At 29.3% G+C, this 27,758-nt stretch overlaps 1 protein-coding gene across 12 annotated transcripts; it reads left to right on the top strand.

Annotated features, from left to right (window-relative positions):
• The first annotated feature begins 252 nt into the window (after positions 1-252).
• Positions 253-27,379, top strand: bigmax (helix-loop-helix-leucine zipper transcription factor bigmax). 12 transcript variants are annotated; one of them, XM_075374797.1, is made up of 7 exons: positions 358-587; positions 4,944-5,140; positions 8,657-8,782; positions 9,662-9,870; positions 14,998-15,165; positions 20,163-20,276; positions 26,792-27,379. In XM_075374797.1, exons 3-7 carry the CDS (start codon positions 8,659-8,661, stop codon positions 26,867-26,869), a joined length of 693 nt encoding a protein of 230 aa, XP_075230912.1. In that variant the 5' UTR covers positions 358-587; positions 4,944-5,140; positions 8,657-8,658; the 3' UTR covers positions 26,870-27,379. The 12 variants fall into 12 exon arrangements, with proteins under 12 accessions (XP_075230914.1, XP_075230909.1, XP_075230912.1 ...); XM_075374792.1 differs by having other exon boundaries at positions 9,659-9,870; XM_075374799.1 differs by lacking the exons at positions 358-587; positions 4,944-5,140 and adding an exon at positions 253-276.
• The last annotated feature ends 379 nt before the right edge of the window (positions 27,380-27,758 follow it).

The raw sequence follows: 27,758 nt of genomic DNA, 5'->3' as shown, positions 1-27,758 counted from the left end.
TTTCCAATATCCTATCTTTTGTTATTACTGAAAATTAAAATTCTTAATTTTTACATTACTCTCGATGATTAATGCTGCAAAATAAGTTTTCATTTTTTTTTGGCAGACTACTCATAATGTTACTGCTCTTACTAAACAGTAGTTAAGGCAACTTGGCTAATAATTGCTACAATCAGGCTTTTCAGTAAAAAAATACTGCTAATAGTTGTTCTTGTTGGTTTTTAATAATATTAGCCATTTAAATGTTTGCAGTATCAGGTTGCGATTAGAAGACAGGTATTTCTAGATAGTAATACAAACGTTTTCAGCTTACTATTACTTTGTGAACTAATAGATAGCGCTTACATCGTAATGTTATTAATTAGTAATTCTGGTTTATTGTTTTGAGGTAGATTAGGCGTTTGGTATGTGTTTTTTAGGCTTGCTTTAAGTGCGTTCTGAAAATGTAACTATTGGGTAAGAATTTATTTGTACCATTCATTTTTAATAAAATGTTTGGTGTTCTATAACTTTATGTAAATATTAATATGTCATACGCACAAAGTATGTAAAATACGGTATGGGAGAATCTCTTGAAGTCTATTTAGGTGAGTTGATTTGCTGAAAATGTGATGTTTTTATTTTATATTTATTCTAATTTGTATTTTATTTTTAATGTGAGTTTAAAAGTTGCAGTTAGGAATTTTTTTGGTTGTACGCTAGATTTTGAAGAACGCTTTCTTAACCTTAAATTACAAACTTTTGCCAGATCTTGTGTATTTTGCTCCTCACTTTTTTCATTCAAATTAATTTTTAATTTGTATCAATTTTTTTTAATTCTTGAAAGTAAAACATTTTTTTGTAAAAATTATTACATCGGTAGTAATGTATTTGTACAGATGAAGCTTTCACCTCGCCTGCAGTCTTGCAATAAGTAATATACTGATTGTTTATCATTGTCAATTTTGATGTGTTGATTTGGATTTAAAGTAAAACAATTTTTAGCTTAACAAATAAACCGTTTGCACAGCAGGAATAAGTTGTTTATTTTTATCTTGAAGAATGCTTAAAAATGTTGTGTGTTGTTAGTATTTTACTATGTAATTATTTAGTATTTTTATGATGCAGTTTTGTACCTCATATAAAATGTTTTGGATGTAGTCAGATTTCACATTACATCAGTAATGCTTCAACAGTTTTTATTATTGTCTTTCTCTTGTTTTTCTGAATCAGTTGAATTATGAAAAATTATAAAAAATTTGCATTAAACTTGTTCTAAAGCTTTTTCAGAGCGGATTATTACTCTTTTCAGTGTGTTCATCACAGCAGTGTTATTAATGGTACTGTATTGCAAAGATTAGGAAACCTCTTAAGTGTATAACCAAATTATACACTTAATATATATTGTGATGTTTTAGTATAAGTTTCATATCGTTTTTGTGTTGAAATATGAAATATAGATTTTTATGTGCTATGTGCAAAGTTTGCATATTAGGGTTATTTTATTTATATATGTTGCCTAATTCTGTGCTTTAATTTCCTAAAGTTGATATTTGTTTTTGCAACTGTGGGTGCCTTGTATGTTACAAGTTCAGTTATGCATTGTTGTTTGTTAGTGACTCATGTAGTACTTAAGTTGCATCTTTATATCAGTATCAATTTCAAGTTATTTCAGTGTCTTTTTAAATTAAACCTAATATATTTAAAAAGTAAATAAACCATGAAGAATATTTATTGTTTCTATGTTTAGTACTGCCTACCTTTCTTAGCTTCATTTTTTTATCATTTTTGACGCATTTCAGAATAACACATCAACAAGTGATAAGAAAATGAAGCTAAGAAAGATACACAGTACTAAACATAGAAACTGTAGTGATCTTAACAGAAAAGTTAATCGTAATTATTATCTTAATAATAACAATAATATTTATTGTGTATATTAATATTACCATCATTAAAAAGTACAATCTGCACACATCGGTTGTAACTAATATGATAAAATACTTCAGCATTTTACTTTGTACAGAAAATCTATTTTTAGTTGCCTATTAATTTCTTGATATAAATTAGATTGAAGATCTCAGATGTAGAAGGCAAAATGTTGACTAATAACAACAATTGGATAATTAACCTCACTGTATGTTTGTATTTTTTGCTTAAGTATTAAAGAACGAAAAGTTTTTTGCTTGTTAAACTTGGCAGTTAGATAGACTGATGAGTTTGTTTTAATAATTATATTTCTTAATGTTTGTTGAGTTTATTTTAAGAAATAATGAATATGAGATATTTACAAATTCCTTCATTTATTATTATATATATTTTAATTGAAGAAATGTGTTGATATTTGTGTAGAATCAGTTAATCTGCTTACAATTAATTATTTTCTGTTAATTTTAAATGATTTTTGAGAAGTGGAATTGGTTTATTTAAAAAAAAAAAGAAGATGTCTGGACTGAAGATATCCAAAAGTAATGGCCTATATTTAGAAAACAAGTCGTAATCTCTTAAAAGTAGGCTCAATTGATAGGAAATATCTCCAAGATTTTTTCTGTATGCTCTGAAGGTCAGTGGAGTACGCATGTGCAGGGCACCGAATTACAATGCAATTGTATGTCAAGATGTGGATCCCACAGCCGAAGGTTCAGAGCGTGCTTTGGCTAGCGAAGTTTCAGTCAGTACAAAATAGATGAATAGATTTGGATGTAGGAGGATTGATATTCTATTCAGTTTGTACACATCATTGAACATGCATAACTGATTAAAACTCTGCTCACCAAAGCATGCACTGAACCTTCTGTTGTGGGGTTCACATCTCAACTGATTAATACTGACTATATTTTAATTTGCATTGTGATTTGGTGTGCTTACACATGCATATTCTGCAGACTTTAAGAGTATACAGAACAAATCTTGGAGATATTTCCGATTGATTGATCCTTCATTTAAGAGATTATGATAACTGTTTTTCTAAATAAAGGCCATTACTTTTGGATGCATTTAACCTGGACTACCTGTTTATTATTAACGAGTGTATTACTCGATTTATAATTTGATTAACGTAACTTGTTACTATGTAGGGGCTAGACAAGTTTATTGTATGTAATTTTCTTCCTCCAATCTGAAAAGTCATTTAAATTAATTTTGTAAGTAATATATCATTTTAATAAAAAAAATCTTGACAATTTAATCATTTTGTTTTATATAGTCATGCTATATTAGTATTAATTGTTTGTATTATTATTAATTAATTGTTTTTTCTGTATTTAATTATTTGCCACTTGGAATGCGTTGATAGGGATTATGTAATATTTGCTTTAGATTAATGCTCTTTAATTTGTTCCATCTTGAAATATTTGATTGATTGTAATAAACCTTGGAGGTTTTAATTCACTTGTCCTGATAGTTTTTTTTTATATGCATAGGTGGTTGTCATTTAAAGAAAATAAGAAATATTAGTTCTGAGCTAACTTAATTTTAAGAAGCTGTTTGTTTATATTTAACAGTAATACTGGCTTACAATGCTCAACTTGATGTTGTTTAGTAATCTTTAAGGTGCTTTTATTTATTTTGTTACATTGTGTATTTCAATCAGAAAAGTTAATTTAAATGAATTTATGTAATCTAAAATTCTATGGCTCCTTTCTTTTCTGTTTATAAATTGTGTTCATTAGCACTTTTCAAGGTACCAAAATTGTAGTAGTGTTTTATACATGTTCTTTTCTATGTGCACTTAACTTTTTAAATTCATTTCTAACACATTTGAAAAGAATACTTAATTCATTAAAATTATACTATGATATTTATTTACTCATGTTAATCTTTTTTAGCTAATGATCACAGCAGTTAAGATACAATTAATACACATGTATTTTTTACATTATATATGTATATATATATCTACAACAGTGGTAGTGAAGGTTATACTGATAATAATAATAATCAACATTATTACTTTGACATATTGACTGTGTACTTAAGTAATGTGGTTATAATTATTTAATCTGTAGCTTAATTTTTTATTATTTTTAAATTATATTGTTACCTTTCAGTTTATTTTCAATACTGATAGATTTCAAGAAGGCATAAAAAGTATTATTAGAAAGATAATTTTATAATGCTGAAACCTAGAGTTCTCAAAGAGATGATAGCAATATTGTAGATGTATGAGGTGTAAAAAAATATAAAAGAGAATTTTTTAATTCTGTGTACTGCCTTATCGACTTGAGTTAGTCTGTTTCCCATGTGGTGGCAGGACTGTCTATGATATATATCAATATTATCAGCCATCCATATTAAAGAATAATGTTTTTTAATTTGTCCTCTTAAAATATTTGATTGATTGTAATAAATCATTGAGGTTTTAATTCAATTGTCATGATAGATTTTTGCATTTGTAGAAGGTTGTCATTTAAAAAAAAGTAAGAATTACTAATTCTGAGCTAATTTAATTTTACAGAAGCTGCTTTCAGCATCAATACTGGCTTTTATTGTTATACAGTATATGGCTTATACTGTGACAGTTTGTCACAAGTGATTATTGCTGAAATTGTAAGCAAAATAATTAGTAGTTAGTAATAACTGGTAATTAATAATTTTGTTATTAGTGACAATTTATCTTTGTTAAATTGATGTAGCAATGGATTTGTATTAAATTTTGTGTTGAAAGTGGAATAAAGTGCAGTGAAGTGGTGAAAATATTAGAGAAGATTTTTGGAAAAGATGTTATATCAACATGAATGATTTATGGGAAGTACAAATTGTTTTAAGAAGGCAATGAAGAGGAAAAAAGGGTTGACGTCCTAACAAATCATTAACTGATGAAAATTTTGACAAAATGAAATGTACATTGTGATCAGTAATAATCATTAAATCACTATTAGAGAAGTTACTGAATAGGTGGGAATTTCTTATAGTTTGTGTGAAACAATATGCAGATATCTATATGTATCATCCTTATTTTCCAGACATGCACCCTGAGAACTAAACATTAAAAGGAGAGAAATTTGAGACAATAAATGAAATAAAGAAAAAATTGTTCAGTGAATTTAAGGTTACACCAAAAAATGCTTTCCACAAATGTTTTGAGACTTGGAAAAATGCTGGCAGAATTGTGTTGCATCTCTTAGGGACTACTCTGAAGGGACAATATTACTACAGAAGAGTAAGTAAATTCTTTTTGATGAAGATTAAAATTCACATTATTTTTTTATCACACCTCACATGTACAGGAGACAAGAATAGGTTCAGAATTTTGGGAGAAGTTACAGAATTTTTGAAACAATAAATGAAACAAAAATTAGAATATGGGCTGCTGTCAGACACTTTTGTTGAACTTATTAATTGGAAAAACTAGCTAAGAAGTAAAAAATTAAGGAATAATACTGTTTTTGTTAAAAATTTAATACTTATATTTCAGTTAAATGAAGAAAAGACTATGTAATTAATTGCATACAAATTAGAGAGAAAGATATTATGGTGAGACTTTTCATAGTAAGTTTTAATATAATGCATGAAAAGTAGTTAAGAACTTCTGAGAAAGAAAATATTATTGATCCAGTAATCTTAATGATTAATTTTAAATTACCAAATAATTAAAAAAAGACATTAATTGAATAATAAATGATAATAGATGCTGAATAAGGAGACTATGAATGTGTATAAGACAAAGACTTCTTGTTATAAATTTTGAAACTTGAGATGAGATTTACTCAAAAGGCAGGGACAGGCTTAGGATAATATTGAGCATATGTATGTTAGAGGTTATGAAATTAAGGATGCAACTCATAAAGGTGAGGTGGCTGCTAACTGTATTGTTTAAGATGGAATGTTTTATAGTCAGGATTGTTCTGTAGTTATTAAATTTATTTAATACGAGTATTATTCATAGAGAAGAGCACTTGATGATTTATGAAATAATTTTGTAAAGTTTCTAGATTAAGTATAGAATTCTATTCATGTAGTAGTCCTTTCATTAACTATAAAAGAGAAAAAAACTGTATTTTAATTTACGTAAGTATTTTTGTTCATAAATGCTATAGCTGAGGTTTGACATTTTGACTACTTCCAAATGTAAAATTAAGCATATTTTAAAATAAATGTTATACTGCATTATAATTTGTTAATACAAGGACAAATCTAATCAGACATAATAAACAGCCTATTACAGTGTAGCATTAGCGGCATTCATTATTATTATCAGTAAAAGATTTAGTTATCTTGACCTTTGTATTAAATGTAAAATGTAATTTTTTTCTCTTTTCATACTTGACAACTCTGTGCTGTATTGTGTGTCAGTAATTTTGAATAATTTATTTTTAATATTGGTTGTCATCATATTTTTTGTATTTTGTTTTATTACGTTTTTTCATTATTGTTATTATTTTGTCATGATACTTCAAGAACTTTCACGTTACCAAATGTATCCGACTGGTATGTTATTAACAAAATTTTGTTTGGTAAAGTAATTATTTAAATATTTATTTATTTTTTTTTTAATATTTAAAAAGTATTTATAAAAAAATTACGTTTGATTTATTTCAAAATATGATCTAATCAGATATCAAAAAATAATCTTTAAGCTATTTATAAAAAAATCTTTTTTTTAATTTTTTTTTTTTAAATTTTTATATGAATTTTATTTCTATATTTTTATATGCTCACATATTATCAACAAGGAAAATTAGTACTAGTAGTGAATTAACTGTTCATAGATGGATCTAAATTGGAAATTGAATGCACGTAGGATTTGATATGGGGTTTGTTAATGTTAATGAAATATTTGCATAATTATGAACATAACTTATTGAAACATGCTGGAATTATATCCTACTTGATAATTTCAAATAATCAAATTTGATTATTCAGTGAGGCTTTAATAATTTGTGTAGGTACACAATTGCTTTGCCTTTCATTTTACATGAGGTCAGTGGCCACTATGGAGGCACAATTACTGTTTCTATAACTGGTAACTCAAATCTCGTCATAATACCACAAAATCTTACCTGTTAAAAAAGGTTAACTAGTGACTAAAAATACTTAAAAATCTGTAATTAATGAATGAAGATACTCTAAAATATTATTAAATTTATGTTTATTATGTACTATTAACATGGTTATCTAACCTATGAATATTGATTTACAGAGTATTAGGTAACAAATCTTTAAAGGTTTTTTTTAATCTGTTTTTCAAGTTGTTTTACATAAGTCATTAGCTATACAAAATTTGCATTTATCTACACAGGTAGTTGGCTCCTCTGATGTAGCAGTCTAGATATAATGGTCTAATTGTTGTATGAAAGTGGATTTGGGAAGATTTTGTTCTTTTGAAGTACAAATTAGAGATCATTTTATGAATTATTATGCATATTATGTATGCAAATGTATTTGTAGTAAAAATATAATGTATATTTGTAAAAGGGTCTTTATTTACACCTATAATTGTTGTCAATTGTAGGTCTTTATTAACTTATAATTGACAACATTGCTTTTAGACTGGATTACAAAATATTCAGATTAACTTGAAGTGTACTTTAATGAACTAATATATTAATTTTTACTATATCCTAGATTAAAATAAGTTTAAAATATAATTTTTTGTGAAATATCAGTGCGGTCAAAAAATTCAGAGATCGGTTCAAAATAATATGTAGAATATAACAGTGGCAAGCAGTAACCTTCTTGAGCTTTTATGCCAAATGATTAATATCATTACACATACACTGGCATTTGTGTTACATGTCATTTTGTGATAAAGTGCACAAGTGCATTTGCAATTTCATTATGAACAGCATGGCAGAGCAGAGAATATCAAATTTTGCATCAACTTAAGAAATCTGTGATTGAGACCCCTGAAATTATCTATTAGAGCTATGGCAATGAAGCGATGAGCTAGGCAGAAAAACGCATAGGATGCCCTTCAGTGGAAGGAACAGGTGTTTTTGAATACTGATTATTATTGGGAGATGCTTTTATCTTGGACAACTTTTAATTTATCTTTTTCAGAGTAGGATTCAGTTTATTTTTAGTGTGAAGTGTAAACAAAATGTAATTGTAATAGAGAGAGTTTTATTGTTAATTTTATAAGAGTTTTATAAATATTCACAACATATCCAAGAATTCTGCCAGATGTTAGATTTTTATTCGTTCTATATTTAACAGATCGATATGCAATGCATTAGCATCGCTGTATTGTAAAGTGATACACTGCTGTAATACAATTGATTGACATGCCATATTCAAATTTCTTTAACTTTTGGGTAGCAATATAAATATATATATATAATTTTTAATTTTATAATCATAATATTATACAAAATGTTCTCTACAGTGTTTTTTTGGAATAAATTGTATTAAAACTTCGGAGAAGTGAATAATAATGTATCTTTTAAGCTAAATTAATATCTAATTAGTAAAAATATAAACAAAAGACACAGTAATTGGATAGAAGATTTCATATCTTATATATTTTCACAATTAGAATATATCTTTTCCAATGATGAAAAAATGCCCATATCGAAAATTATAATTGCAACCTAAAATTACAATTCTTGCACATTATCAAAAACATTACAACATAGTGTTTAGTAGAAAATTTAGTTCAGTTGTGCTAATGAATTGTCATCTTATTCATTATTTTATGTGTATATTTTCATATTTAATTTTTTTTTCTTACATTTAGACATGAAAGTAGAACCATCAAGCCCAACCGGTCGTATTCCATTCTCTCGTTCAAGCAGTGCTGGTTCATTGCATACATTATCGAATCAAAATGTAGGTGGAAACATGAGTAGTAGTAGTGGACATGGTGAGTTGAATTTGATGTTGTTTCTGTAATTTATCCATCTTTTTTCAGTTTATTTGGTATACCTTAGAGGAATGTTCTTATCCATGAGATTTGAGAATAAATATTATTCAAAAATATTAATTTTTAATGACAACTCAGACTGATTTAACTTTATCATCTGTTTAACTTAGCTTGTAAAATGTTTGATTGCTTTTGTAACCTTCATCATTGATATGCTGTTATTTTTTTAGCTGTTATTGCTTGCAATTTTTTTTTTTTTGATTGGGAAGATGCATATTTAGGATGCAGTTGAAAAGTGTATTAGATCTGAATACTTTGTATTTTTGTGTAGTTCATATTGTTCCTAAAATGTTAAGATTCATCTTAACAGTTCATATCATGTTATTTTTTTATATTAATAATATATTAGCTTCAATATGTGAAAATTTAAAACATTTTCCTTTTTGAAGAAATATTATTTGGTGAAGTAATAATAAATAAAACTCTTTAGAAGTTTTATTTTCATAATCAAATTTGTTGATAGTAAATCAACAAATACTTTGTACATTTTAACAAGTTTATTGTAGATTTTTGCTATTATGTAATTTGTCTTCTGAATACTGTGTAAATATCAAAGGATGTGAATTAAAGTGAAACTTCATCATAAATATTAATAATTTTGTTTTTATCTGTATAGTCAAATAAGTAGATATTTAAAACTTTAAAATTGTTATAAAGAATTAAGAATTAATAATAATTAAGAGAATTATGTTTAAAGAATTGTATTATTAATACTAATTGGGAGTCAGTAGTTAAAAATTGGTAATTATCATATTAATAGTATTAGATATTTATATTCTAATGAATTTGATAGTGATGTCATGTAATATTTGGTAGAAGATGAGGACAGTGATAGTAAAGGTACAGCGATGTCTTATAAGGATCGAAGACGCGAAGCTCATACTCAAGCTGAACAGAAAAGAAGAGATGCTATAAAAAAAGGTTATGATTCATTGCAAGATCTTGTTCCTACATGTCAACAAACTGATGCCTCTGGTTACAAACTTAGCAAGGCTACTGTGCTTCAAAAGTCCATAGATTATATTCAGGTTTGTTTCTTAATCATTTAATTTATTTTGTTCCTTAGCGTATTTAACTTCTTTTTTTTTTTATTGATTAATTCACCATATAAACTTGGAGCTTGTACATGGGAAAGTGAAATGGAAATTTTGTAGCGTATGAAAAATGTCATGCCTGACTATGACATCTTTATTGTCGGAGCATGCTGCTTTAATTTCTATTCATTAATTAATTTAAGTGTTTTAAGAGCATTTACTGTATTCATTCATTGTTATTATAAATCATTGTTAACTTTAATCATTAGTTATTATACACGGTCTTTTATCTTGTTTATTACTTATTTATATTGTTCTTTGAATATAAAAGACAATTATTTATCTACCATTATTAACAGTGAAGTACTTAAAATTTTACATTATTAATAATTAAAGGATGACTTGCTTTTGAAATAATGGAACAATTTCTTTGAAAGCTAATTTCTATTGGAAATTAGTTCTTTCAGAGCTAATTGCCAACACCTTCTTCAGTAGAGTTACTGGTAATAGTATTTTCAATGGTACCTGCTTAAAAAATGGTTAGGAGTTGTATGTGATTGAAGGATATATTCAGCCTATGTTGTGTTATTCGAATACATTATTTGATTTGAATAGCACTACATTTTCTCATCATAGATTAATGATATCATGACATTGATTGAATAAATTGTCATTTTTGCAACATAACTTGTTAATCTGTGTTAAGTTTCTCAAATACATAATATATTATTTGATTACAAATTTTTTAAGCGAATTGTAACCTTGAGATTATATTACTAGGATAAGATTACATTACCAGGAACTCTACTTTTGAAGGTGTCACTACTTACCTCCAAAAGGTTCGTTGTTAGTATTTACATTATTTTGAAAATTACTAGTTTAATATTCATTAATTTTAAAATGCAAAGAAAGTATTTTAATTAAATAACAAAATACAATGTGATTTACAGAATCAAAAAATTATGTATGAAAAAATGTGACAAATCATTATAATCTGATATCCTTTTTGTAAAAATGTTTTGTTGCTAAACTGTAAAACTTTACCCTAACATTTAAACAGACCTTATACACCTATATTTAAATAGATTTAGAGATTTCATACAGTAGTATACTAAATATTTTTTTATTTCTTTTTTTAAAGATTTATTGAGCCTGATTACAGTTTAGTAATCAGTCTTGCCTGACCTCAGGCTAGGTGGTCTTGAGAAAGTGCCAATAAGTTTACTCAGATTACAAAGTTACAGCCTCAAAATAGATATTAAAATGTAGTAGTTACAGCTCGCTGGAGAATAGCGGTTACCCTAATACTTTGTATGAAATAATGAATTACACAAAATGTGTTTTATCTTGTATATTATTATTGTAATTACTGCAGAGAACTGGTAATGTGAAATTTGATGAGAGACTTTGCTTCCTTTCGTTGTTAGATATAAAGCTATTTGGGGATTGGTATGTACATAAACACAGAAATTTAAGCAACAATAAACTGTAGTTTATAATCTAAGCAATTACACTTTTATAAAGTATTGTACATCTTATCATTCATTTGTAATGCTTATTTATTTCATATACTAATAAATGTTCAGGACATATTTGGAAAGTAATTTTGTTTATTGAACATGTATACAGCAGCACTTTGGTGTTCATTAATTTCACTGATAAAAACTGTTTTCCCTCGTGTTAGCAAGCTGCTGGTACCATTATTAGAACAACAAATTGTTTATATCTAGTTCGATATATTTTAATATATTGAAATTAGGAAGCCTGCAAAGTGGGATATGATCTGTATCTGTTTTTTTATGCAAGAATCGTGAAACTTGAAATTTATTCCAATTAATCTGAAGTGTGCCAATAAGCCATGGTTAATGGAACAGTAAGAAGTTCCATGACAGATGTCAGAATGTGTATGGTCACCTGAGAATTGGCAATTTACAATTTTATTTCTTAAAATTTGAAGGACTGATCTCAATGAAATTATGTCGGATTATTATTATTACATCTTATTCTTGAATGTTGCACTCTTGTCAGATGTTGTAAATGCTTTCTAAACTAAGTTAGGTAAGATATTTTTTAATGTTTGTAGTGGTTGCAAGAAGTAAGGTGGAGTACAAAAAGAGTTTTTTTTGTTCTTTTATGGCGAGGTTCAACAATAACTTGTTTCCTACTTACTGAGGAGACATGTATTGAATTTAATCAAAACAAAAGCACAGTGTGTATAGTTGTGAGTTTGTTACTTTGTGATATATTTTTTTATAAAAAAAAAAGAAAAAATGAAACAAGCTCTTAACTTAATAGTTTGGCAGTAACTGAGAAATCTTTGAAATCAGGTCTCATTTGAATTACATAATACTGGTTGCAATAATTCACCTGCTTCAGTAATCTAATTAGGCCAATTAGATACAAGGAGCAGGTCAATCTCTTGGATGCAAGAGTGTCTTGATACTAAGAATTACATAGTGACTGATTTGATATTAGAATTGTCCCTCAAAAAATGTTGAATTGCATTAGACATAATTAAGATTCGGTTCCGGGAGGAAGCATGGATTAGACCATTTAGCCATTTGGGTACATGGACAACTGCAGCATAATTTTCTTCAATTAATTCATCTAAAATTCTTCTAAGTACACTAGCAATATCATTAGCACTACAGAATATCATAACTTCTAACCATATTGCACAATTAAATGAAACAAATATTCTTCAGTAGAAGAAAGAACTAATGTTTATATTAGGACATAAAATTATATTCTGTAAATCAAACATTAAGAGTAGCTTATCATGTTCCTCGTTTTTGTTCTTCTTGGCACATTCTTTATAGTTTGATCCTTTTTATATTTCACTTTTAGTTCTTCAGTCAATGTGTTATTTTGTTTGCCACGTAATACTTTTACGTTTATCACTTTTTAGAATATGGAAGTTTTGGTTGAATTCTGTGACAAATATTTTATAAATTCTTTTATGGTTATAATATTTACTTCAGTTTACTTCTTGTTTGTCATTCAGATTGGATCCTAAATAACCCTTACTGGTATTGGCCATCTACAGAATATGATTCCACATAGGAAAGAGTTTAATGTGTTGTCTTAACAAAATTTGGATCGTCTTCAATTTTCTGTCTGTTTCCTTGAGATTTTCTTCTGTCCGGGACATTGTTTTAGCACTTGAGTTTCATGTGCTAAGTAAATTAGCTTTTTGATGTTTAAGTAAACCTTAATGAAATTTCTTACATACTACAACTAGCTCTCCTTTAAAAAAAAAAGTGTATGGAAATCAACACTTACTTCTCAAAGTACTCTTTTGCAGATCATTATCCTCCTCACTCTCATCATATTCAGTTTTTATTTTTGGTCTAGCTGTAAAATAATATTGTGTAATAGGTATTGTAAGGTATAATTTGATTTATAAAATGTCTTTTCCTGTAGCAAATTTAAGAGAACTATGGGATTATGAAGTTCTAAGCATTCATTACTTGTAATTTTTTGATTGCTTTTTTACTTATAGTGCATGTTAGGTAGTACTTTTATCACTTTTAAGAATCATCGCATCTATACTACAGATAGAACATTGCAACTTATAGTTCATTTGTTTGTCATTAGAGAGCATTGTAGATCATGAAAAAGTCCCAGACCAGTAAAAGTTAACTTCCCATAAACCATGAAAAGTAGTTACCATAATAATATAGACGTAACTTTGTCAGTTAAAACCTTATTAAACAAAGAATAGCTATTAAGTATTCTTTCTTCTCTTATTCTAATGAGCCCAAAATTTCCATCACTGCTGTTTTAATAAATCCTACAAGAGTTGCCAATATTCGTTCCAGTACTTGTGGTGAAAAATGAAGATAGATGTTTTTGTGTGGAGCTAGAGAATAAAAATATTGCCTTGTGGCATTGATCAGCTATTAATGAGAGTTTCCACAGTCTTATGCTGTAGTTTTGCTTTTGTGCTATTTTGTAGAATGTCCAGTGCTCTACTGTCTTTTTCTTTTATGCAGTGAACTAATAGTATAGTTATGTAATTTGTGTACATGTAGTGGTATGAAGTGTATTTGGTGAAATTGCAAAATTCTGTTAACCACATTCAGAACATTTAGCAGTAATGCAAATTTAGTAATTATGCAATTAAAAATTCCTTAAAATATTTGTATCCTTCTGTTAATGTTAAAAACAAAAATATTTACATTATTACATCCTGACTAGACCGTTTCTGGTCTTGGTGGGCCTGGGTGAATGAAAATTCAAAAACATCTTTCACCCCATTGAAAGAGATCATAATAACTGTGAAGTATACTTCACAGTATACTAAGTCATGTAAAAAACTTATTTAAAATTGTGTTCGATACTTGTATTAATTGAAACTATATTTGTAATAACAAATATACTTTGAATGGGGGATGTGTGAATTCAGTGTGCTGTTGTGTTTTTGTAACTGTTGTCACACTCTATATGTATCATCATCATTTTCAGTTCCCTATAACTCAAGTTTCCTTGGGTTGGGCTTTCTACAAAATTTCTCCATCGCCTCGATTCATGAACCATCCCTCTTCCATTACTCTCACCACATGCCCTCTCTTGTGCATTTCCTCCATCATCGCATTTACCCATTTCATTTTTGTCGTATCTCATCCGGTTTGGTCCTCATCCATCCTTTCAATATGTCCAAACCACCTGAGCTTTGATCTTCCAATTGATTCCATAAGGTTTCCCAATTTCAGTTCCTTTCTAATCATACTGCCTGTTATCCTAATCCTTCTTTTCTTACCTAGCATGTTTCACTTGAATTTCATTTTTGCTGCCTGTATTCGACTCCATCTTTCTGCCACATAGATAAGAATTTGTACAAAGTATGCTTTGTACATAGCTCTCTTACTATATTTATGTTCTTTAATTTACTAATGATTAAATATGAAAACAATAAATCTTATGATGTAAAAAAAATTAAATTCATTCTTTTATGTATATTTCATAATGTTTTGCCAACTTGAAATTAGATCAAAATTATGAAACAATTAAGGTTTCAAACTTTTGTAAAACCTGAATAATGTATGTTTTAAATTATCCTGAAATTGATCTGAATGTTCTGAAAAATTGTTTTAATATTTTATTCTTTATTTTGTTTAGTTTTTACTTCAACAAAAGAAAAAACAAGAAGAAGAAAGAAATGCTTTGAGAAAAGAAGTTGTTGCCTTAAGGATTATGCAAACAAATTATGAGCAGATGGTTAAAGCGCAGCAAACTCAATTAGGCCATACTGAAACTAGAGTCTCTGATGAAGTAAAGTTTCAAGTGGTAAGACACTGTTAAAGAGTTTGTAATTAATTATTTTTATTGTTCAGATTAATTTATTAAAATGAATGTTATTGATGGTAATTCAATCTATTTGTTAAAGTACAGTACAACCTTGCTTGTGTGAAATTTAGTTATCTGAAATGAACTAAGTATTATATGTGTTTGAAGAATCTCCTTCCATTTCAAATAGTTAATATGAAGAAATTTTATGTAAATCTTATATACAACAAAATACAAATTAAATGTAGAAAAATTAATTACTATGATAATTTTTTTCTTAGCAGTCATAACATATAAATTGTGTTTTATACATTCCTCAGAAGCATTATAAAGTGCAAAACTGTGAACAGTATAAGATAAATCATATTTGAGATGAATATTTTTGGATTAAAAGAAGAAATGAAGTGCTCATGTGGGTAGGAAGTGACAGAAGTCTACAGGCATTGGAAAATTATGGCTTCTTTATTTAAGAAACGTTAATTTTATGTGCAGAACAATGGTTAGTAGTTTTGCATATCTTTTACAGACTTCAAAAAATTGAGTTCTGCTACAAAATAAAGCAAAAAATAGAAATGTTGGGTTTTTTGATTGATTGTGGAAGTTTTAGCCAGTACGAAAATTAATCTTCTTATATTAGCAGTGTCATAAGCATTGTTTTCAAGGTCAACAGCTCTCACTGACTCATAACTGTCAAGAAGGTAATTTCACTATTTGGGTGGGAAAAGATAAAGAATAAGTATTGAAAATTAATATAAGTTTAAGTATGTATGTGTTTTCAGAAAATCACAGTTGTAGTCAAGAGACATATTAGGGTTAAAGATAAAGTATGAAGGTGTGAAGTATTTAATGTTAGTTAAGAAACAGGCTGGAATTGGTGTATGATGTCAGGAATTGGTTGCAACATGAAATTTTTTTTTTTACTCGGACCACTGTTAGGTATAGCTTCAGAGGATGAGATAATTTTGTAGCATGTGAAAATGTCATGCCTGACCAGGATTCGAGCCCGGAACCTCTGGATGAAAGGCCGAGATGTTATCACTGCACTACAGAGGTCGGCAAGCAGTAGTGGCTTGTTAACACACATCTCACTTCCACTGCACCTTTTTACTTCACATCCTGTCTAAGAACGACAATATATACTTAGGTATGAAAAATAGCTAGATTGTGCTCTGTTAAATAGCAGGAAAGCCTATTGAAAAATTTTATAAAGTTATAAAAGTACATCATACACAAACAAGCCAAAAGGTTACGTTAAAAAATGATCTCACCTAACTTGGTCAGCAAGGCATAAATTAAATCATTTCATGTACTTTATAACATAAGGGCATATCAGTTAAGTACACACTTTATTTATTTCATTCTCTTTCTGATGAAATACAAATTTCTAATGTTCATACATAGATTAAAATTTGATGGTTACATTTTACTAGTGGTGTACAGATAGAAAGGAGAAAATAACTAGTTTTTTCAATTTACCAAAATCATGAATTTAGCAGATATATCTTAAGTTAATACCAGAGTCATTCTGAAAGTTAAAGAACTGAGGCAGAGATGATTCAAGTATAACCAGATAACAATAATATTTGTCAAATATGATACTTTAGAAGGTATGCTGTAAAGTTTTAGACTTTGTTGCTTGTTTGTGGTGATAAACTAAAGCAAATAAGTTTTGACATTTTCTGAAAAATGGATAAAATTGAAGTTTGAGCTGTTCTAAAGTACATTTTTAAAATAGTTAACCACAATAAAAAAGTGAGAGTCCGCTTTAAAGGATCTTCCCTTTTGTTTTCGACAATAAAAAAGTGGGTGGCTGAATTTAAACGTGGTTGTACATCCATTCAAGATGATGATTGCTCAGATTGCTCAAAAGCCACTACAGCTGATGAAATCTATCACAAAAATTCACAATGACATATTAAATGATTGCTGACTGAAGGTACGCGAGTTTGCTGACATCACAATCATCTTAGTCGACTGTATCCTCTACGTTTTACACAATACTTTGGGTTTGAAAAAGCTTTCTGCATGATGGGAGCCATATTTGTTACCACTCAACCAAAAATGTACTCAATTGCACACTTCTAGAGGTGTTTAAACACAATTCTGCTGAGTTTCCTCAACATTTTATAACAGCAAATGAAACATGAATACACAGCTTATATGCCAGAGACCAAACAGTGGCTGGGAGCTGGTGAAAATGTGCCAAAGAAAGTAAAATGATTCCTTGTGGAGGAAAATTCATGGCTACAGTTTTTTGGGATTCTCTTGGTGCAGTGCTCATAGCCTACCTGGAAAAAGGCAGGACCATTACTGGGAAGTATTACAATTCACTGCTGGACTGATTGAAAGGTGTTGTTAATCAGGTTAATTGTCCATGTCTGATCTAAAAGAAATTGATTTTCACCATGATAATACACTTGCTCACATATCTCTGGTTGCTGCAAAACTCTATGATCTATGTTTTGAAGTGTTTCCACATGTGCCATGTACATTGAATTTGGCTCCCAGGCATTAAAGCTGAGAAAACCACCTATTTTGTAAAGTTGGACAAATTGCATTATACTGAGGGTATTAAAATGTTGGAAAGTCCAGTAGTTTTTAAACTAATAACAGTAAAACAGAAAATAGTAATTTAGAATAAATTACTATTTTCATATTTCTGTAATCTTTATCTAGGTTCTTTGGAGGCTCTTTAGGCTCTTCTGCTGACACTGAATTCTCTTAAGTTTTGTTGGTGTTTCTATATTAAATGAAAAAAATAAAAAAACAATTTTTGAAATGCGAGTTTAATTAATAGTCATTTAATAAGATAAATTACATGTAATTTGTAATATTTAAAGACAGATTAAATAATTGAATAATAGAGTTTTAAGACTAATTTTTCGAACAATTAATTAAATGGGACTGTAGCTGAATTGTACTAGGAGTGAATCTCCTTCATTATTTATTTAAGGATGTAGTTGAAGATCCCTGATGACTTGGAAAATAAATCCCTTCTTCTGCAAAATGAAATGTTTCAGTGGTTAGAAATATTGCTAAAGCATTCTAAAATATTGCAGAACTAGCATTACATTGAACGTTGAGGCCAAAGTATACCATAAAGAAAATTATTGATGAGTGTCTTGGTTAATGCATCAACTACTCATCAGTGTTTGCTTAAGATATTTTCAAAAATCTTATCTGAGTTTCATTTCTAATTCTTTTTGATTTTCGGTCCTTAGAGTTTAAAATTTCATAATGCTATGGTATGATCAATAGAATATAACCATAAATTTTCTGTTTGCCCTGCATTAATGACTTTTATGTAACATTTGTGTGTTCGCTTTTTATAGGGGTTTATATTTTTTGATGGGATTCTTTTACTTTATAAAATGAAAATAAATAAAATTACTTTGAAAAGAATATTACTTAATAGTGAATAAGATTACATTTTTAAATGATGATTAATGTTAGGAGATTATTTTTTGTTGGTTGGAGCATGGGTATTATACTGTAATGATATTTTTATAACAGTTTTTACTGTTTTCAGGATTCCTACTCTTCACTTTTTTTTATGGCAATTAAAATAACAGCTTTTTGAGAATTGGTCTGGCAGTTTTCGCACAATAATTTTACAATCCAGATTTAAAAAAAAGATTAGATTTTTTCCAAATTGTGTAGAGCTAGAAATAAAATCTGTAGCTCTTGTTGAAATTTGGTGTGTTGCTTTGTCATATCAAAATGTTCTTTGAGGCAAAATCCTATGCATAATATAGGTCCTATGTGTAATATAAGTTCTCAAAAAAATTCCCCAAAAATCTTTTTTTCTTTTTTTTTGAAGGTATTGCTATTTTTGTATCAATAATAATGTATTTTTTGATTTGTAACTGATGATATTGTGTGTAAAATTTAATAACAAAACTTTTTTCACTCTCGATCTTTTTTCTAAAATGAACAGTTATCAAGTTATCTAGGGAATTAGGAGAAAATAAATGGATATTATAGCGATTTTTTTTACATTTTGTTTAATGAAAATTTAAGCACACCTTTTTCAACTGGTGCATAATGAAATAAACATTTCTGATGATATTCGGAAGGCATTAAAGCAAAGGTTAACAATCATATAGAAAAAGTGCAAATATGCCCATTTAAAACAGATACCGCCTGGACTGTTGAGTTTGGGATGCTTGTGACTTTTACTGTGATTGAGCTTTCTGGATTGTACTCATACACCCAAGATTCATCATCAGTTATCACAGTCTTGAGTATGTTAGGATCACCATTGATGTATTCCAGAATGTCCTGTTCAGTATCGTAACAAATCTCTTTTTGTTGTGGCAAAAGCAGCTTTGGTATAAATTTTGCGGCCACAAATTGTGTACTACCTTGTAATGTGTACAGAACCATTGCCAATCCCATTCTCATTTGCTATCTCTTTGATAGTTAGCTGATGATTCTCCATTATCAAACTTCATATGTTGATCAAATTTGGATTATGGCTTGTTGATGGCTTAGCAGACCATGATCACTCCTAACTGAAGTTCAATGGTTTTGAGAATGGTTATACCATTCTTTAATTTCTGTAATCCCCGTAACTTAGTTTCCAAAATCTTGCATAACTTTACAAATGTTTCATTTTGTATCACCAACATATTGGCAGAAGTTAATACAATAGTATTGTTCAATTAGCGTTGAATTATTGTTTCAAATAGCATTGTTGCCCAAAATGAGAATCTGACAAACACCTGTTTCTCTAACACATATAGTGGCTGCTGATAACTGACACACTTTGTGAGACTACAAAAATGTACACATGTATACTAAGTCCTGGTTCTGTACTGTACCAGATCTTTTACTACTCACATTCAAATGCTTTCTGAGAAAAAGCAAATGTGATTAGGTACTTTTTGAAGAGTTCTCCTACAGATGAATAATTTTGTATTTTTTTATCATGACTAATTTGGATATGCTTTGCACAAGTTTATACGAAAATAAATAATTTTCAATATATATTACAGTTTCAGAGCATAGTTGATCAGTTATTTATGTCATTCAACAACATATCTGTCTCGAACTTTGCCGAACTATCAGCATGTGTTTTTAGTTGGTTAGAAGAACATTGTAAACCTCAGGTAGGTTTATTGTAATAAGTAAGTTTATAATTTTTTTTTTTTAATTGTTGGTCATGTGCTGGAATGTAGGATCAATTCTAAATATTAATTGTACTAATTTTAATTTGATATGCAAACAAGCCAAGTACTGTCTTTTAGAGGTAGATGATTTTTTACTTACTATATGCCAGTATGATTTTGGTGTATACCAACGTATTAGATCAAGTATTCCATTTTTGTATTTAGGATGAGATGTGTCTTGTAAGGACAGCAATGATGTAGGGCACAAATTAGGCAGGTTTAATAACACAGGTCTGTGTTTTGTAATGATCAAAAAATTGTGTGCTATTTAATAGCTGATTCTTATGTATTTTTGGGTGCTGAATCCAAATATGACCTCAATCTTTCTCCATCATATTGGGATTTTTCACTAAAAGGCTTCAAAAAGTTTTTTATAAATATAAAAATCTGTTTTTAATTAAATCTATTTACAAGTTGATATGAAAAACAAAATTACTTTAAAATTTCATTAAAATTAATGAAAATACATAGTAAACACTATTTATGTCCTTACAAGTCCTTATAAAATTGTTTTCTTTTTGTTTCGATACTCCTTTTGAATATTGTTTCGATCTTCCTCTATGAATCATGAGACCTTGCCGTTGGTGAGGAGGCTTGAGTGCTCAGGGATACAGAGTAGCTGGACCGAAGGTGCAACCATGTCGTTGAGGTATCTGTTGAGAGCCAGACTAAGGAATGATTCCTAAAAGAGGGCAGTAGTTGTTAGGGGCGTGAGTCAGAATGACTTAAACGGCCATATCAACATCACTCAGTCCTTTGAGTACTGCGCAGCTGAAAGCAATGGAAAACTACAGCTGCTTTTTTTCCAAGAAAATGTGGCTCTGCATTTTCATATAGCAATGATGGAGGCGCCTTCCTTGGTAAAATATTCCGGAGGTAAACTAGTCCCCCGTTCGGATCTCCGGGTGGGGACTACTAAGGAAGGGAAATTAAAAAATAACATTCTACGAGTCGGAGTGCGGAATGTTAGAAGCTTAAAAAAGGTTGGTAGGCTAGAAAATTTAAAAAGGGAAATGGATAGGATAAATGTGAATGTAGTAGGAATTAGTGAGGTTCGGTGGAAAGAGGAAGGCAACTTTTGGTCAGGTGATTTTAGAATAATTAACTCAGCTTCAAATAATGGGCAGGCAGGAGTAGGTTTCATAATGAACAAGAAGATAGGGAAGAGAGTAGAGTATTTCAAAACGCATAGCGATAGAATCATTGTAATAAGGATAAAATCAAAACCTAAACCGACAACGATTGTCAACGTCTATATGCCTACAAGCGCCCATGATGATGATGAGGTAGAGTGTGTATACGAAGAGATTGATGAAGCAATTAAACACGTAAAAGGAGATGAAAATTTAATAATAGTTGGAGATTGGAATGCAAGCATTGGAAAAGGCAAGGAAGGACATGTAGTGGGTGAATACGGCCTGGGCAAAAGGAATGAAAGAGGGGACCGACTTATAGAGTTTTGCACGAAGTATAATTTAGTAATTGCCAACACATAATTTAAAAATCATAATAGAAGAATATACACTTGGAAAAAGCCAGGCGATACTGCTAGGTATCAGATAGATTATATCATGGTTAAGCAAAGATTTAGAAATCAACTAGTTGACTGCAAAACTTACCCTGGAGCAGACATTGATAGCGACCATAATTTGGTGATAATGAAATGTAGATTGGGGTTTAAAAATCTGAAGAAAAGGTGTCAGATGAATCGGTGGAATTTAGAGAAGCTTGAGGAAGAGGAGGTAAAGAAGATTTTTGAGGAGGACATCGCAAGAGGTCTGAGTAAAAAAGATAAGGTAGAAAATGTAGAAGAAGAATGGGAGAACGTTAAAAAGGAAATTCTTAAATCAGCAGAAGCAAACTTGGCGGAATAAAGAGAACTGGTAGAAAACATTGGGTTTCAGACGATATATTGCAGCTGATGGATGAACGTAGAAAATATAAGAATGCTAGTGATGAAGAAAGTAAAAGGAACTATCGGCAATTAAGAAATGCTATAAACAGGAAGTGCAAACTGGCGAAAGAAGAGTGGATTAAAGAAAAGTGTTCAGAAGTGGAAAGAAAAATGAACATTGGTAAAATAGACGGTGCATACAGGAAAGTTAAGGAAACTTTTGGGGTACATAAATTAAAATCTAATAATGTGTTAAACAAAGATGGTACACCAATATATAATACGAAAGGTAAAGTCGATAGATGGGTGGAATATATTGAAGAGTTATACGGAGGAAATGAATTAGAAAATGCTGTTATAGAGGAAGAAGAGAAAGTTGAGGAGGATGAAATGGGAGAAACAATACTGAGATCTGAATTTAAGAGAGCATTAAAAGATTTAAATAGCAGAAAGGCTCCTGGAATAGACGGAATACCTGTAGAATTACTGCGCAGTGCAGGTGAGGAAGCGATTGATAGATTATACAAACTGGTGTGTAATATTTATGAAAAAGTGGAATTTCCATCAGACTTCAAAAAAAGTGTTATAGTAATGATACCAAAGAAAGCAGGGGCAGATAAATGTGAAGAATACAGAACAATTAGTTTAACTAGTCATGCATCAAAAATCTTAACTAGAATTCTATACAGAAGAATTGAGAGGAGAGTGGAAGAAGTGTTAGGAGAAGACCAATTTGGTTTCAGGAAAAGTATAGGGACAAGGGAAGCAATTTTAGGTCTCAGATTAATAGTAGAAGGAAGATTAAAGAGAAACAAACCAACATACTTGGCGTTTATAGACCTAGAAAAGGCATTCGATAACGTAGACTGGAATAAAATGTTCAGCATTTTAAAAAAATTAGGGTTCAAATACAGAGATAGAAGAACAATTGCTAACATGTACAGGAACCAAACAGCAACAGTAATAATTGAAGAACATAAGAAAGAAGCCGTAATAAGAAAGGGAGTCCGACAAGGATGTTCCCTATCTCCGTTACTTTTTAATCTTTACATGGACTAGCAGTTAATGATGTTAAAGAACAATTTAGATTCGGAGTAACAGTACAAGGTGAAAAGATAAAGATGCTACGATTTGCTGATGATATAGTAATTCTAGCTGACAATAAAAAAGATTTAGAAGGAACAATGAACGGTATGGATGAAGTCCTACGCAAGAACTATCGCATGAAAATAATCATGAACAAAACGAAAGTAATGAAATGTAGCTGAAATAACGAAGATGGATCACTGAATGTAAAAATATAAGAGAAAAGATTATGGAAGTAGAAGGATTTTGTTATTTGGGAAGTAGAATTACTAAAGATGGACGAAGCAGGAGCGATATAAAATGCCGAATAGCACAGGCGAAACGAGCCTTCAGTCATAAATATAATTTGTTTACATCAAAAATTAATTTAAATGTCAGGAAACGATTTTTGAAAGTATATGTTTGGACTGTCGCTTTATATGGAAGTGAAACTTGGACGATCAGAAGCTTTTGAAATGTGGTGCTATAGGAGAATGTTAAAAATCAGATGGGTGGATAAAGTGACAAATGAAGAGGTATTGCGGCAAATAGATGAAGAAAGAAGCATTTGGAAAAATAGAGTTAAAAGAAGAGACAGACTTATAGGCCACATACTATGGCATCCTGGAATAGTCGCTTTAATATTGGAAGGACAGGTAGAAGGAAAAAATTGTGTAGGCAGGCCACGTTTGGAATATGTAAAACATATTGTTAGGGATGTAGGATGTAGAGAGTATACTGAAATGAAACGACTAGCACTAGATAAGGAATCTTGGAGAGCTGCATCAAACCAGTCAAATGACTGAAGACAAAAAAAAAAAAAAACTCCTTTTGATGCTTTTTCTTATGTAGCCTTGCAGCAGGTTGTCCCTGTTTAACATCCAACACTTGTCAGCTGTCATGCTAACATTCCATCTCCCTTGGTATCTCCTCAACATCTACTTCATGTTTTGGTGGAATCTTTCTCCCTGCTCTTCACTTATTGCACCAAGATTTTCGGGAAATTAGTTGAGATGAAAATCTAGAAAATGCACCTTCATGCATTTTACAACCTAAATTTCTAAATTTTTCTAACATATTTTGTACAGTATTTTTATAATCTCCTTTTTTTTATTGCCAAGAAACTTTTTAACTGTTTTGTTCTTTCCAAGCTTGTTTTTCTGCTTCATCCATTTTAGATTCAAATATTTCATACTTCATCTTTTATATGCTTTCTTATATCTGGCCCAACAAAAACATCCTCCTTTATTTTGTTTCTGATGAACTTGGAAACTGATTGCGAATACATGAAATACTATCTTTTTTTAATGTTTTCACCAATTGCTTCATTAACTTTATCTCTTTTTCTGTTTAGCCTCCAGAACCACCATAAGTTATTACTTCAAAAGATGATACGTATGAATGTAAATGTAGTTTAATCTTGTAAGTCTCAGATTGATCATTCCTGAAACCCAACCACCAAAAAAACCAACCACTGGTATCCACGATCTAGGATTAGTCCCTAGTTTAACCTAACCTTTCATTAATCCTTGTTTAATATGTAACTGAAGAAGCAGAACTTTGCTTGGCTCTACTAAACTTTCTCTTTCAGTGTTTTTCATACCAACTTTTAAGGTTTCACAACTATCCCTTTCGCACAAAATGCATGGATATTTGGAATAACGGGTTTGTTGTTCAAGTAACAAAGAAAGTACTTTTAAATTGTCAAAAGTTGCCCAACCTTGATTTTTCGACCAAAGTTTAATTAAAAGTAACTCAAGATTGTAACACCTTTCAAAGGAACAGAATGCCCCATTGTTAAAGAAGCGTGCATACTTCCATTGTGCAAAAGAACTGCCTGAAGATTCCTTTTTGACAAATCAGTGAACAGTCTCCAGTTAGAAATCTTGTAGTCAATATTGTTCCATGAAACCAGATACATCATAAAATTATCATCCTTTATAATAGGCTAACATATAAAACAAAATATAACCAATTGTGAAAAAAACTTACATGATGGAATTTTAAAAATATTTTCCTCATTTTCAGCATTAAAAATTCTATTGAAATCACTAGCTAAATTCCAGGCAAATTTACTAAAATAGATGAGTTTAATTTTTGAAGCTAGATTCACATAACTGTAGAACAGACCGAGGAATGAGACTTGAATTAAATTTTATAAGTCATACTTTTTATAAAAGTAAGTAATATGAATTTTGTCTATTCATGAAAGAAGTAGAATTGAAAATGTATTAAACTTTTGAATTGGACTGTAAGAGCTGATGGAAATTTCATGTAAAATCTATAACTACTAAAATCAAAGAGCAATTTGGCAAATTCCAAAGAAAGCTCATAGAGTGAGACTGCAGAAATTGCCAGTGAAAATGGTGTTAGCATTTTCGCTAAAAGTATCCATCATGAATGGGCTTTTCAGTGCATTCTTTTATCACTGTTAACTTGTTTCTGACAAAATTAGGAATCCCTGTCTTATTTAATCCACTTTACTTGCTGGATTTAGCTTCTTTTTTTCTATTTCTGAAAATAAACATAGCAATAAAAGTGGATGAGATACAGGGATTTGTTCCATTAATCCAGAAGACCTATGCCAAGCGATTGGAAGCAATTCTAAAGGAAGATTTTCTTAGGCATTGGATTTCTTGTTTGAGTGATGTCAATCAATATTTTATTAGTATAAAATGAATATTTTTCATTTATTTTGTTTTTTAATGGCGTCAGACGATTAAAAATACATGCTAAAATGTTAATTTGAATTTATAGTATCATTGAATATATTTTTTAAATAATTAATAATTATCCAAAAAAAAATTGTTTAATTTTTCTTGGGGCATTTTTTCTGTTTTATCTGAATAAATTTGTTGTTCAGATTACAACAGAGTTTCCATTTCGTACACAGAATTAACTAAGAAAACATTACCTTAAGTTTCCTAACTGCTTCCAGGAAAATGTTTCTTAGTTGCTTCTGTGTATGAAGTGGAAAAAATTAAAGTATCAAATGAAAATAAACTTGTCTTTCTTTGTTATGCTATCAGTTGTATTCACCATCAAAATTCAATTGTGGATGCTTTGTGTAGAATAAATTTATTATTTTTATAAAGAAATAAGGAAGTACTAAATCTCTTAGTGATAAGTTATTTACTATTAAAAGTAAATATGAAAATTTAGGACACGGAAATTGGTCACATATTCTATTATGTTTTCTATAGTGTAACTGTGATTATAATATGTAACCACGATGTGTAATGGGCAAAGTAACTAGATCTTTGTGTTTGTTTGCTGCCCTTTCCTTTTAGGATTGATATGAAGCCAAGTGTCCTTTTTTGGGGGTTGTACAAAGGCCTTACTAGTGACTGGAGTTCCATGCTAGATCTCGATCTTCCAGTTCCTCTCTTACATTAAATCATTTAATTTTTTTTCTTGATTAGTTTAATTTATTAATACTTGTATTTTTATAGATATTTTATATAAATTATAAACAATGGTCTTCTTTTTATTTCAGACACTCCATGAAATGGTTATATCAGTTTTGCAACGATTAAACTTCTCTCGCTTATCTCCACCATCCACATCACATTAATAGAAGATAAAAGAAGAAAGTTTATATTAATTTTAACGGATCATTTTGTCTTTGATTACATTTATAAAATCTGTATATTTAAAATTAAAAAACTGTTTAACTTTTTTCTCTGTAATTTTTTTTTGTTAGCACAACAGCATGGTGAAAAGAATTTATAACACTTTAAAAACATTATATAATGATTTGATTTATTCTTAAAATCTTTTCTAAGGTAATTATGCATCTCCTTATATTGAGTTACTAATCATTTTTAAAGTGTTTAGGAAACTCCTTTAGTTGGTCTGTGTAATCTGATAGTACATGATGTACTTTTTTATTGTCTAAGTATTCATCAAATATCAAGTTTTTAAAGTGTATTTGTAATTTTCATTTAGTTCATGTATTGTTGATGGTTTCCATGTGTCTTATTAATGGGTTGTTTGTTGTGCTGGTTAAATAATTATAAGGTAATAAATTATATTTTAATACATAAAAAACAAAATCTGTAAAAATAAAAAAAAATAAAAATAATAAATTGTAACATTTATACATCATAGTTCTGTATAAATTGATTTTATATAACGAGAAATTAAATATACTATATAAGCTTGTGTACCTCAAATGCTTTATGATTTTTTTTTTATTCTTTATGATATGATTTTTGCAAATTTATTATTACCTGTTCAAAGACTGTGATTAAGGTATAAGACAAAGTGTATGAGAAGCAAGTTGACTGGTTAAAATGAAAGCTGTAAAGATAATATATTTGCTTGCATTAACCAGTTTAATACCTATTGTTATCATTGGACAACCAACCAGTTATCTCAAAATTTTCAAATTTTATTAAAAGTTTTCCACTTTTTTATTATATATATTTTTTGATAACAGAATGCAAAATGCTATTTACTTT

The sequence above is a fragment of the Lycorma delicatula genome, chromosome 9 (assembly GCF_047948215.1).
Source record: "Lycorma delicatula isolate Av1 chromosome 9, ASM4794821v1, whole genome shotgun sequence".
In the NCBI taxonomy this organism is placed as follows: domain Eukaryota; kingdom Metazoa; phylum Arthropoda; class Insecta; order Hemiptera; family Fulgoridae; genus Lycorma; species Lycorma delicatula.
The sequence above is the reverse complement of the archived record's forward strand: the minus strand, read 5'-3'. Positions and strand labels throughout refer to the sequence as shown.